Source organism: Zonotrichia leucophrys, chromosome 4, assembly GCF_028769735.1.
Source record: "Zonotrichia leucophrys gambelii isolate GWCS_2022_RI chromosome 4, RI_Zleu_2.0, whole genome shotgun sequence".
Lineage (NCBI taxonomy): Eukaryota > Metazoa > Chordata > Aves > Passeriformes > Passerellidae > Zonotrichia > Zonotrichia leucophrys.
Window position 1 is genome coordinate 58,968,154 of NC_088173.1, and position 14,886 is coordinate 58,983,039.

General features: G+C 36.5%; 1 protein-coding gene across 17 annotated transcripts in view; it reads right to left on the reverse strand.

Annotated features, from left to right (window-relative positions):
* Nucleotides 1–14,886, reverse strand: part of KCNIP4 (potassium voltage-gated channel interacting protein 4) — a 389,569-nt gene that overhangs the window by 33,638 nt on the left and 341,045 nt on the right. For 12 of the 17 annotated variants that reach the window (XM_064711875.1, XM_064711880.1, XM_064711879.1 and 9 more), the window contains one exon: nucleotides 7,264–7,388. In XM_064711875.1, the coding sequence (XP_064567945.1) occupies nucleotides 7,264–7,388 (125 nt within the window). Of the gene's footprint in view, nucleotides 1–7,263; nucleotides 7,389–12,188; nucleotides 12,291–14,886 lie in introns of all 17 variants that reach the window. The other 5 variants (XM_064711873.1, XM_064711871.1, XM_064711881.1 and 2 more) reach the window with 1 other exon arrangement.

Here is a 14,886-nt window from a genome sequence, read left to right on the forward strand (position 1 = left end):
ACTGGTAAACAAGAATTCAACTGAATAAAAAGGGAGGTTTGAGCCATGTGCTTTATACATGTCTACTGAAGCCTTAGAGAGAAAAAGATTTACAGAAATCTGTCTGTTGGCAGCACACAAGGTATCTAGCTTCTAGATTTACTTTCTTGATCTTCATTATGCTGTTGTCTATTTTTTAGTCTATTAAGACAAGTCACAGGAGTTTTCTAAAATAGGGGAATGTTAATTTTCAGTTTGAGTTACTACTATCTGATTTTCTTGTAAGATTTAGAACTTCCATTTACTTTTTTTTCCATTTTACTGTCATTTCCATGCTCAAAGATCAGCAGATTAATATGCTTGAGGCACAACCTGTTCAGCTGTCATCACTATGTCTATCTGAAAAGACAAGTTGTTGGTACTTTTTGTGCACAACCTCCACAACACTGGTGTTCAAACACTGCTTTGTGCAGAGGGGTCAGCATCTCTGCAAAAGCTTTCAGCACAATGGGAATGTCTCACGCACTGATGCCCAGTAGAGCATCCCCAGTTTGATATTCAGAGTCACAGAGGGATGTAGCTCAAATGGTTTTAGTATTGATTCATGTTAGCCAAGGAAACCAGGTAGAAACCTTTAACTGATCTATATTTTCTTCTAGGCTCTCTTCTGCTGGGTCAGAAATTCTGCATCTGGAAGATCTTGCTAAGACTGCTTGCTGTGATGCCCTAAGACTTGTACAGACAGTCATCAAATCTCAAAGAAAAGCAACTGCACCGACTGCTGGTGAAATGAAAAATCTTCCTTGCTGTCCCAGAGCCCCACATGGGAGGTTGAAAAGCATATTTAAGCTCTAAGCTACTTCACCTACAAGAACAAGCTTTGGAGGACTGATGTCAGGGGCACAATATTCTTGCATTAGTGCCATTTCCACTCATGTTCAGTTTGGGGTTTTTCCTCTCTGTTCTGGTGTGTATTAATCTTGAATCTGCATTTACTCATTGCAATACAAACATGCAGGTTCAGTACAGAACTGGATGTGATCACAACAAAGTGAAGATCAATCTGAACTGAACTGAACTGAACAATCCTATTGTCTCTCTTAGATAGGTGACACAGCCAGTTCAGAGAAAGCTGATCCAAGCTAAAATATTACTTCTTGTAGCATGAAAGCCTCTGTTTCGTAATATACAATGTTCCAGAGATATAAACTAAGAGGATTATGTTGTCATTGTCCCTTGTCATGCTTTAGAACTGGTGGAAAAGGTTAAGTAAGAAAGCAAGGAAAATGGAATGAAGGTTCAAAATCTCTTGTTTTGGATCATCACAGAGGTATTTTAACTCTTTGCAATGCCTGTTTTTTCATCTCATTAATAGTCAAATGTCTATATCCCCTGTCAGTACAAGATTTCAATTTGTACTAAATAATTTCTAATCAAGACATTGATTATCTTAGAAACTACATTTGAAAGACAGAAGTGAAGTACAGAGCTGTACATCTCTATTAGCCATAGGTCAGAGGCTGTGCAAATAGCACAGCCAAAAAGCTGAAAGCCATCCATGTCTAGGACACTGAGATACATTTCTCATACCTTCTTTTTACCAAGTAGGCTCCAATTGCAGTGAAAAAAACAAATAGTGTATATAGTGTTCCTAGAATATCATGTATACAAATATGTAAGAAAAGTTTAATCATTCTGTAAACTTTAACTTTGGCACTCAAAATTACATTGTGGAGTTTCAGCTTTAGCACAAGCTAATGCATATCCTGAAAAATGCACATTATACACCCAACTTTCATCTTCATTGTTAAGCAAAAAAACTGCAGGAGTAGAAAAATTATTGGTACAGTGAAAATTATTTGTATTCCATGTACTAATCAAATTCTGCTCTTCTAAATCTCAATTACTTTCACAAAATTTATAATTTTTCTTTTGTTTTTAAAAACTCTAATTAAATGGGAAAATGTTCAAACACAAAACTCAAATGCTACAGACAATCAATAAATGAGCTTTATCAACTCTGAAACTAGTTTCCATTAATCTTTCTGTGAGCCTCACAAATGCAGCACACAGTGATACAATGCTTCCATCAAATCATAACTGAAATAAAAAAATCTCTGAATAAATGATCATATTTCAACTTATGCACATAAATGGGTGGTGTGATGAGGGAACTTATCTTTGAGCTGTAACATTGTCAGATTTATTTCCTTACTATCATTCTTTGTCTCATTTGCAAAAAGGGAAGAAATGTGACTTAGAAATTCCCAATAAATGTCAAAAGTGTGGAGCTGCCTATTTAAATCTCCAGTATGTGTCCACAGATAATTTTATGCATTTATGACTTCAATTTACATTTTCTCTGACATACAGCCAGTTAAAATTAAGGTTTATGAAAAATCCTTCCAGTTTTCTGGAAAAGTCTAGGAGTTTCACAACACAAAGCTCTACAAAAGTTTTTACAAGAATGACCAACCAAAATGAAAATATTTTTAACATTTATATTTAGCACAGGAGCATCTTTTGTGCAGCAAAAGCATTATCTAGGTATTTTTTAAATGGATGCTTTTAAAACTGGGAGAGATCTATCAATGGACAGAAGAGAAAGAAAGACCACATGTTGAGTCCATGCTTGATAGTCTGTACAAGTTATTGTGAAGTACCACTTGTACTAGGACTGCCACAGAGCTGTTGGTTTGAAAGGTTAATGACTGCAGCAATCACAATTTCAATTTACAAGAAATGGGATGACAGGGAGCCAAATACAAATTGGAAATGTCCCACTGTGATGGCAGCTGAGCAACAATTCATCAACAACAGCACAGGAATATTGTAAAGCCAGAGTGCTGGGGACAACCTTTTCAGCCTGAGAAGGGCTTAGGTCTTATATTAAGCTCATTTTTCAGGGGTAGTATAGAAGTTTAAAAATGGCTAAATTACCTAATATAGACATAAGTTCTCCCTTGATAATTTTCCATATAGTAGTTGCTAGGTCATCTGCAGGTGTTTATCCCACCTCCTTACATTTTCTTTTGTGTATATTCCCTTTCATTTTAAATGTTGACTTTTAGTTCCACCAAAACAGCCATTGTCCCAAAGGCATTTCAATCATCTTTGAGCTTCCCTGCAATTATACTCTAGGTCTTGCTTACTCAGAGCATCAGCTCTACTACTATGTGATCTGAGACTTTCTAAAGCTTTCAGGTGTTTACATACACACAAGGATGCTCTGTGAGACCCTGTGCTCCTTCTGCCCGGATTTTGCATGTAATTTGTGTTCAGTGGAAAATCAAATCGAGGATAATAAGTCAAACTTTCATCATCAACACTTACAGAAATGCAGGTGTATTTTACTTCTTTCTTATCTGAAGTCAGCCAGAACTATTTGTAAGCAATTTGAAGTCAGAAATAACAAATAAATGGAGGTAAGCTGTGGAAAGTTCGGTTCACCCCTATCTCAGAAGAGACCTCCTAAAACTCGACAGGATTCAGGGAAATAAGCAGGCTGCAGTGAGATTCTACAGCCAAAAGCTTTTCAATTAGTACTAATGTGCTGTAGGATGCTGCTAATTTCATCTAACAGGACCACAACATCAGCAGAACTACCATAACTTAAGTTCATGCTTTAATTTATCTTGCTTTATATACTTAAATTATTGAAGAGATAGTAAGACAGGCAAATATCAGGTGAAAGGCATAAAGCATAGAGGTAGGATCTGCACAAGATTTTGATGACATCATGTTAAATATGTGTGCCTGTGTCTTTCATTAAATCTTTTCAGTAGTTTCCTTCTCAGAGGAATGATTTACCAGAATATCACAGACTCAGAGAATGGCTGGGGTTGGAAGGGATCTCTGGAGATACCTGGTTGCACATTCCTGCATATGTCCTGAAGAGGATCCCCAGGACCATGTCCAGAGAAGTAACTTTTGGATATCTTCAGGCAGGGAGATGACACAAACCCAGTGGGCAATCTGGGCTATTGGTCAGTGAAAAAGTGTTTCCTGATGTACAGAGGGAACATCCTGTGTTTCACTTTGTGCCTACTGCTCTGGCCCTGGCACTGGGCACTACTGAAAAGAGCCTGGTTCCATCTTTACACTATCCCTTCAGATATTTATATATGCTGATAAAATCCCTGCTGAGCTTCTCTTCTGTTGGAGAATTTTGCTCAGACATGGCTTATAGAGTTTTGTTCAGACATGCCATAATCATATACAGCTGATTGAAAAGTAAAAGGCAGCTGTAAGCAGCAAATTCTCAAGCACGTTCCTGTAAGCAGCAGAGTTCTCAGGCTTGTTTTTTAATAACAAGTAAATACCTTGTCCTTGGATAGTATGGAAAAGCAAAGTGACAAACCTGGAGGCCTTGAGAACCGTTCATAACAGGATGAGAAAAACAAGTCTTGGTCTCAATAACAAACCACAGGTATTGAAAACAAAAGGAGGGGTTGCTGTGTAATCTGTAGCCAATGATGAGCTTGGGTTTTGCAATATGTATGAACTTAATTAACACGGTTATAAAATGTGCATGTTGGATCAATAAATTGGAGTTCGATGCTGATCAAAGGATGGGTCGTCTCCCTTCGCTTCTACACTCTTCTCCAGACTGACCAGTCTCAGCTCTCCCAGCCTGTCCCCAGAGAAGTGCTCCAGTCCCTTAGACATGTTTGTGACCCTTTGCTGGACTCTCCCCAGTATGTCCATACTTTTGTTTCACTGGAGAGCCCAGAACAGGCCACAGCACTTCAGATGTGGCCTCACCAGTGCTGGAGGTGCCTTACCTAAAGCAGAACTGCCTTTTCTGCATACACAGACACATTTGCTGGCTCATGCCCAACAAAGCAAAGCCAGTGTCCAGCTGGGTGGCACCCAGGAGAAGTTGGTACACGAAGCAGATGTGTGAAGCACACAGGCTCATGTGTGCTTGGAAATACTGGCAGGACAGCACGAAGCTGGATGACAATGCCAGCAGGCAGGTGGCCTGCAGGTGGCAGGCAGCAGAGGAGGATGGAGCACTGTCAGGGGGACTCAGTCCCAGCACAGACCATGGGAGACATTGCAATGCCATTGTGGATCAGTACCCACCAAAGCCACTCAAGATACGTTCAATGAAAGGTAGAAATGTGGCGGGAAAGGTGAACTAATCAGCACAGACAAGATGCTCATAGAGCTGAGGTAGACTAGTTCTACCAGTTCTCTGAAGTGATTAGAGAACTGTGATCTAGCACCATAAATTGTAGTAGAAAGTTTTAATATGAGAAACAAAACAAACTCCAACTCAACAAAAAGCTTGAAATCATCCATTCCTGAAATCTAATGCTTGGGCTAAAGAATACTGCTTTAAACTGATTTATCTTTATGACAGTCACTAGCCCTGGGCATGATTTACAGCATTTTAGATCATAATTGAAAATTTTGCAATGATTTTATACACAAAACCACTGAAGTTTGTGTCCATTAACTCTATCATCTAGTCAAAGATATGTTATATGTGAATGTTGTGAATTATCATGTCCTGATAAGGAAATGAAACATGGATAAAAATGTATTACCATGTCTTACCATCAACATTCCTTTGATGTAAGTAGAACTTACATCCTGGAACAGAAAAGCACATGAAGAGCTGGAATTCCTCTTTTCAGAAAATGCTAAAATAAGGTATCAATTAAAATATTTCCTTATAACATATTCTTGTTTCCATACTTCATTTTATGAAAAGAAATATCAAGGTTCTTAGTTTCTGAAACTCTAAAAATAATCATTCTTGAGAAACAGACAGAAGGCTTATTTCATCCACTATACTTTGTACCTTTTTGCCTTAGATAATTAGGGACATTAGATCATGATTTGCAATGCCTGGAGAATATTGTCATTAGCAGGGGAATGTTCTCTGGAACCCTGAGGAAATGAAAAGCTTTTAAGAGCAATCACTGTTAATCACTAACATGCCAACATTATATACTTTCTGGAACTGAGAATGATACAGACAGGACACATTAAGTGACTCTGTCTTGCTTGCATGGCAAGCTTTTGATAAAAATATGTGTTTAAAACATCCCTTTGCATGTCTTGCTTTCTTTACAGAATGCAGGAAAGTTAATAACTGCAAGATTTACACTTTTACAAGCTATTGAAGATATCCTCTCTGATTCCATAATGGACCTTCATTGTTTTTATTATCTCATCTGAGTAGTAAATGCCATGGACAAGAGATCGGCCTTTTTCACCCAAGAAGGATAAAAGAAAAGCTGAACTACAAGGAGATAAATGCAATTAAATTAATCTTTAGCTTCAGCTTAGCAGGAGACATAGCATCTGCGCAGCTGCAATACTTACAGCTGAAATTATAGATTAACATTAAACATTGATGATTAAAAATTTACTGTTATTATTTTTTAATATAATATTTCTTTAATATTTTCTATCCAATGTTAATTGCATCCAACATCCCACATATTTTCTAATGAGATAAAGGATAGTAAAATAAATAGAGAAAAAGTATATTTTTAAGAAAACAGAGTTCAGTAATACTTACTAACATCTTTTGAGTTTTAATTCCTTGCTGTACTAACCACGCATGCCTCACAAGTCAAAGCCAAGCCCAGCACTACAGGGCAGCTGTACACACTGGAAAATGAGTCAGACTACACCCATAGACTGGGGTCCTCAGTTGGGATCCCTGCCAAATAAAACATTGGACCTGCCACAACATCACACATTTTCAGAAAAAAAATCACTTAGATCCTAGTAAAGGAATCTAAGAAGTTTATAGATTTGTAGAACTACTGAGAACTGATGAAGTTATCTACAGCTGTTCACCAAATAAAAAAGTTATCTAGTGCAGTTGAAATCAATTACTTCTTGTGACAGCTCCTGTGATACAAAAATCAAAATCTTTCTTCTTACTGACCAAATTTTTCAGGACTCTTCCATTTTTGCATCCTTAGACAAACAACCTCAATACAACTTTCAATTTGTCTTTGAACAAAGTCCTACTATATAAGTTATACTTGTTCTATTAAGAATAAGTAACTAATTTCTCCTACTAAGTTATAATTATTCTCCCCTTGATGCTTTCAATTTTATCTGCATCTTTTGTTCATTAAATAGTTTAATGACTTTAGACCAATTGTTTCAGAGTGATGGTTTCCTCATCTGATCAGATATCCGGTATTTAGCTACTGAATCTCATGAGCTGCACTGCTAGTCACTCTTACACAGCTGAGGCTGTAGTGGCACATCCCACAAACAGATTACAAATTCAAAAAAGGAAGTGCTTACATTCTTGAAACCTCTATATAAGATCTGAAGTTCCTTCTTTGTGAATTTACTCTGTGCTTCCAGCAGTTCAAGAGCTTCAGGTCTATGTCGTACTGTGGCCATTTCCATTTCATCTTCTACAGTGTCTGCAGAATACAAGAGACAGAGAAGGAGAGCTCAACAGGAAATACGGGAAGTGAAAATGCTTAACCCTTTCAAAAAGACAGAAAAGAAAAAAGGAAAGAGGGAAAGGAGGGGAAGGAAAGGGAAAAGAAAGGGGAAGGAAGTGGCGGAAGGAAGTGGCGGAAGTGGCGGAAGTGGCGGAAGTGGCGGAAGTGGCGGAAGGAAGGAAGGAAGGAGGAAGGAAGGAAGGAAGGAAGGAAGGAAGGAAGGAAGGAAGGAAGGAAGGAAGGAAGGAAGGAAGGAAGGAAGGAAGGAAGGAAGGAAGGAAGGAAGGATATTCTCTTAAAGACTTGTTTTTGCAGCTTTAATGACAAATGGTGATTCCATTTTGAGCTCAGAGGAAAAGGGTGCCTATCATCTGCTTCTGTGGCTGCAAAGAATAGTGAACAGCAGTGATGATCCAGTAGCCTGCTTATTATCTCATGAGTAATAACAACAATAAACTGGAAAGCCAACATCCTGCAAGAGCATGCATGATACATTCAGTATGACTTTTTTGTCTGTACAACTCTTCGACCAAAGGAAACAATTCTATAAAACTTTAGCAACTCCAGAAAACTGAAAATTTTCCTTCAGTTAGATAATGGATGTGAATTGATTGTATTAGGCTTGGATTTTTATTGTGAAGTTGTCTTCTGGAAAGCATGTGAACTTGATGTTGCACATCCAGCAGCAGGTCTTACTTTGAGTATCATACAATTGACCCCTTAGGAGAAATATTATTGAGGGTGAGCAGCCTTAGTGGCAAACAAGATAGTTTTAGTGACCTCTTCTTTAGGTAAGTAAGAATGTGGATATACACATTCAAGGTTTACAGTTAAGTGTAGATTTAAAACAATGAGGATTAGCAATGCATTTTTTCCTAGGTACAGTTTTAAATGTGAAAGTTCAATGAAACAGCTAAAGGAATTTTAACAGTAGAGTGCCAGTCCCTTGTGATCAAAACAAAAATGTGTATGTCCATTTCTAAGTACTGGCAGCCTTAAGCATAACTTATCCAGATAATGAAATGAAATTACTGCCTTATTTTTATTTAGGAGTTATAGGAACTATTGCAATATAACAGTACAAATGCCTAATTGTCATTTCTACAATGTTGAATATATATATTCTATTTCATTAGAATGTGGGACTCTTTTCTTAGAATAAAGTTTCATTTGGTTCAATATTCATAAGCACATAGTATTAGAATACTCAACTACAGTAGTATTATGCCTACAGTTTCATATATTTTTGTTCTGCTATAATGCAGAAATAATATCTTTCAGCTGCTTGGGAGAAATTTGGCATCAGAAGATACAGCTCAGCTAAACAAAAAATAAACAACCAAATAGTTTATATATTATTAAATATCTCCCTTTAAAGATATATTTAATAATGTATAAACTATTTGGAAAACTTCGCAAAGCCCCTTCACAAGGGCTTTGTCCTTTCTCCTGTGAAAAATATGATGCTGTTAGGACTCTTCTCACGAGGATGATCTCAGTGTGATCCAGATGATTTTTTTTGATAACCACAACTCAACACTAGGTACTTAGACTAAATTGGCAAAAAAAATCAGCCTGAGAATAAATATTGTTGAAAGCTCACTTGTATTTTACATTTGAATGGTTACATGGGATTTAAATGGGTTTTGTTTTTAGACAGAAAAAGACTTAACTTGAAATGAGTTCTCTAAGCACCCATTTGTAAAACATCTGGCTACCTAGAGAGACATCTACAAGCTTTTCTGGAAGCTAAATGAATACACATAATAAATGTGAGGCTAGAGATAAAGGCCAGACAATGTGCTGAGCACAATATTTGGTATATCCTTAGCAGTAAACATTTTTATTGCATTTGAATGTTTCAGTGAGCATGTAGAAGACTGCAATAGGCTGATTATGTTAATGAAAAGGTTCAGTATAACATTCTTTACACTCAACTTCTCTAGTGTCTTATAGCTACAAATAATAAAAATGCAAAATCATCATAAACTTCCTTAAAATCAACCAACTGTGATGACTAAAATGCTATAGCATTCACGAGGCATTTTGTTTTTAATTTTTTTCTTCACAGCTCTAGATACCAGGCTGGAAAAGAAAAATCTGTACTTAAAAATATGTGGGAAAGTGTGTGAAAATCTATTTTTAATATTTCTATTTTTATCTGTTTCTAAACAATAATGATTTCTATGGCATTAGTTATTTTGGTTCCTTGGTTTATTCAGCCAAGATCAGTTAGGAATACTTTTTTTCCATAGAAATAAAATTTCATGTCAATTGAAAACCAGAAACAAGTTCACAATCCCTCATTAATGTACTAAACAAAATATTGTTACTGATTAAATTCATTAGGAATTTTCTTATTACTAAATAGTAAAGACATTTTTAATGTAAATGTCATAGGAGATATGCTTTGAACCTTTCATTATTTGTTAAAGATGGTAAAAACACAGCAAAAAGCAAATGTACTCTATATATCTGTACTCTTTATATATCTGTAAAAAATTGTGCACATGCATTTCCCTGCACAAACTCCACATCCCCTAACTATTTAATAACTATTTAGCATGTTTTTATTTTTCAAAACCACTGAGTGTAGTCCTACCCCAGTGTACTAGCACATGCACATATCTAGTAAATGATGGCTTTCAGTTCAGTCTGAATGGACTAGAGCACACAAGGAAGTGTTCTTTTACGTGCTTTTTTCAATAGGAATGCTGAAATATGTTCAATACAAATGCTGAAACAAGATTTTACATTTATAGATAACTTTTGTAAGCACATATTGATAGAAGTGCAGAAATGCAAATTCAGGCTATGTATATTTCAATAAATTACTTGTTAAAAATATTTCCCTGATAATTTCTAAGGAATTCACATCATGTGATTGTTATTGCAAGTGGTACTGCTTTCATTCCTAGGACAATATAATGTTGCTTCTTTCATGCAAGCAGAAATAAAATAGCACAGGATGTTAAAATAGAATAATAATGGTGATAGAATAATATATCTACAATGATAATCTTATTCAAGATTTTCACTTGATATAACATTCTTACTTAATGCAGCACTTATTTATGGAGGAGATTGCAGAGAAAACTATTGAATGCACCTTTTTTACTGCTGGTTCTCAAATAGGAAATATTTGATACTCATTTTAGTTCAACCTCTCTTCTGGTTTGTAGAATACTTTCACTAAGGAAAATATAAGTTTGACATGATCAAGGTTTCTGAGACTGACTCTAAATATATTTGGTTACCTGTGCAGATGAAGAGTTTACATAGAAATGTGCAAGGAATTAGGATGTGTCACTCTCCCAGCAACTTCAAACAAACAGATCAAACTTTCTATTAATTCTATTTCCTTGTCTATTCCATTCCCCATCCCTGGAATTGTTCAGTTTGGATGGGACTTAGAGCAACCTGGTCTTGTGCAGGAGGACTAGACCAGATGATTTTAAAGGTATCTCTCCCAACTCAAGCAAAATTTTGATTCTCTGATTCCTTTTGTTGTCTAGGGCTATATTGTTCAGGTCATGCAGCTGAAAGTAACTTATCCAGAAAGAGTTATTAACAAGTGCCCCAAAAGTAATTGCAGTTTTTAAGCTACCTTATTTTCAATTAAAACATATCAGCTGAAGACACCATGAGATAAATAAATCAGTGTACATCCAGAAATTTAGCCCTTTTCATCTCAAATACTTAAGAGGAATGCAAACACCAGAGTTTTCTCTACAAAGGAGCATATGAAAGACAGTGAAGGGGGATAGCATAAAGAAACCCTAGATCTATACCTGTGTAGTCTTGACATTAGTAGGGGGCTGTATCTCTAGTCAAGTTGCCTTTGGTTGTCCTAGATTCACTAGACATGGGGAACTGCTCTTGCAGGCCTTTTTTTCCCCTGAGATTGATTGATATGCTTTATTAGAAGAGTATACAGGAAATACATAGACAATTCAGCTTCTGGTTTTAGGTGCTCATATTAGTGCCTAGAATTCAGTCAAATTAATCTAGATTGAATTGGATCCAGAGAGATATTTTAAAATCTGCTATAGGAGTCAATTTATATAGGAAGACATTGTAGTGTTATTACTATAATTAATCTCTATCTGAGAATATATATGTATCTATGTATTGATCTCACTCTCACTCCTGCTGCCCCTCTATATTTATCTGTTACCTGCTCTGGAGAGATTTTATCCAGACATTCAGTATAATATCAGTGTGCTTTTCCTGTATATCCATATTCACATTCTTTTCAGTCCAAATATTTCTTTTTCTCTCAGACACCAACTTTAAGTCCTGTTCCCTAAATAGTTTGAAGTTCTATATTCAAAACGTGCAGGGCCAATCCTTTCCTCCCAGAGCAGTTATGATGGTAGCCCCTGTGCATTGGATAGCAAGCACACACAGTCACGTGCATAAAAATGCCAAAAAGTTACCACTTTTCAAATACATGGAGAGCAGATATTAAATTTAACCATGGAATCACTTGTCAACTAACTTGCAGGTCATAAGTGCCAAGTGATAATCTTTGGCTATCCCTTCTGCTGCAATTGCCAAGCTCCTGTGTGGCAGACTGTGGCACTGGTCTCTTGCCATCCTACTCTGCATAGACAAATCTGTGCATCGCTACATTTAAACCTCAATAAACCATATGATTCCTTCAGCAGATATCTCGGCTCTCAAATGAGCAGTTAATGAAAGCATAATTTTTGATGCATGCAAACCTAAAAAAAAAAAAAAAATCAAATGAAAAAAATGAAAAATAAAACTTGCTTTGAGTAACAGGAGATGTCGTTTTGGCAGCCGAGCAGGGCAAGAGCTTCATAAGTCGCTCTTTAATGCTGCGTTTGGTACTGTTCTGAGCGTAGAGGAAACCTAAAAAATATATCATCAGGACTGTTAACAGAGGCTTGAGAACAATTTCTGTACATGCTGCAGAGTTCATCATTAGAGCACAATGCTGATGGGAAAAGGCCAAACAGATTGCAGCCACCATGAATCGCAAAGGGCAACCAGAATTTTTGAACAGGACAACAAAATTGTTTTGTCTTTGTATCTTTCTAGCATCTTTCCAATACAGGGAATTTGTTTGTCTGTGTGCATCTCTTGCAATATTCTTACAACCCACCTTAAATCATCTAACAGAGATGTGTCAGATTATTAATTTGAAACAACAGAAAGTAAAAGAAGGTGTGTAAAAATTTTAATGTTAAAATATTTTAAAGAATTTAGGTCTATTTCCTTTTGGATTTTTAAGATGGAAAACAAAAGCAAACCAAAATAAATTCTCAAAGATATCTTTTGTTGTCCTTTCTGGCAGACTTCTAATTCCAAGGCTGATCTTTCCCATATAATGAATTCGGCAGTTGTGATAACCAGTCTGGTACTTTTGCCTTTTCTGAGTAGTAAAATACCAACCATGATGTGTAGTCAGTCTCTCTTTAGTACATGGCACTCTACATATATAAAATATAACTATTATTTATAGTTTTAAAGACTATTTTGGCTGAATAGCTAATGTTCATATGCTATAAAGCAGCTGAACATCATCACCCTTATTTACTGTGATGGAAGTTGTCGGAGTATCTTCCTTTGAGGCCAAACCAACCATCTTATAAAAAATGGGTGATATGAGCAAGCATTCTCTGGGCGGATATTTGCTGCAAATGGCAGACTTAACACCTGTAAAACAGCTCAGTACCTGATTTATGTTCCTGAGATAGGCAGAGCTTGGCTGGCACATTATGCAACTCCTGCACTTCTCATCTCAACTGCGTGCATGGAAACACAAACACTGATCTATGATGGCTCTTGCCACAACAGCCAGAGTGCAAAACAGATGGGGCAAGAGAAGAAAGACACAACTGACAGGTCCTGTGCTAAGGGCACAGGCACCAGGATAATCTTTGGTTATCCCCCCTGCTGCCATTGCACTGAATCCTGGTGTTGGAGACATGACATAGAACAGTTCCCAAGCCATCTTAGGTATGTGCTTGTATTTGGGAACAGCAAGCAAGAAGCTTTAAGGATATTAAACTTAGTAAATAAAAGCGAAAAATATCAGTTTGTATATGAGTAAAACATTGAAGGAAATTTAAAAGAAATGAGAAAAACCAGGGATGACTCAGCCACAGCCTGAAAAAATCAACCAACTTTCAGCAGACAAATTCTGCCTCTGAGCGAGCAGCAGATCTGGTGAATACACAGAACAACCCAGTTTCAGCTCAAGGTCAGGTGGACCTAAATGACCATCTCAGGAAATGTCTAAACCTTTTAATACAAATAATGAGAATGAATACACTTTTATCCCATAGCATCAGCTCAGAACATAGTGCAGATAAATGTATAAAATAAAATGCAATTTGCGATCTGATGGGATCTCAAATTTCCTATTTTTAATTTGAGCACCAAACCTGAGCCTTTAAATGGGTAGCTTGCTGTCTCAGCTGGCAGTGTCTGCTGTATCAAAATATGCCTGTACTGTATCTACCTGAGCATGAAAGAAATCTTTTTATCAGAAAGATTTTTTTATTAGGAATTCTTCTAGTATAGACATGATGCAGAAATATCTACAGCTATCTTGCTTATTTGAGTAAAGATTTGCAAAGCTTACTGTACACTTATATAATTGCATAGGTCCACACCCATGTAATTACTGATGATGTATACAATGCTTAAAAAACCATAAAGGGATGTATTATTTTTAAATGGGTTGAAGCTAAAAGCCTTGACAATTCTGCTACTTTTAACACACAAAAAGCTCATGGAATTCATTGCAAGCCATACGGGCTTTGCAGTAATATGATTCAGGTCAAAACCAAAATAATATATATAGGAGAAAGTAATATCAGAGGAGTGAGCAACTGAGGAGAACAGCATAGCTCTATACTCACTTCTTGCAGCTAATTTAAAATTTTGACACTATAGTCAGGGCAGAGGTGAGGGGATTGGTTTATCCTTTCACAGTATGAGAAAACAGCATGGAAGTTTTCATTCCCAGTGGCTGCAGTTAGTTTATTCTGCAGCTACTGCTGTAATGATCTCCTGATCAGTACTGCAGCTTTCAATGTGATTTTTCATGAGCTAAAATAAAAAGAAATATTTAATACAGGGAAAACATGCTGCAAACTGAGCCTATGCTGTGTCAAAACACCAAAGGTGATCATGAAGATGAAATATTTGAATAATTTCTGTGAATTCTGTACCTATTTGCAGTTTGAAACAGGTCAAGGAAAAATCTTAACCTCTAATATGAACATTAAGAAGCTAGTTAATCTAATTGATTAAAATTATTTACACAGTAGGAAACACCTATTACCAGTCCTTAAAGTGGCCGGTCATGAAAAGAAGAGCTATGAAGCATCAACACACTGATAATGATGGACTGATGCTATTTCCTTCAAACTTCTACAAGAGAATAATAGTAATTCTTAGCCTGAAGACAGATATGCTGGAGAAACTGAATTTTTCA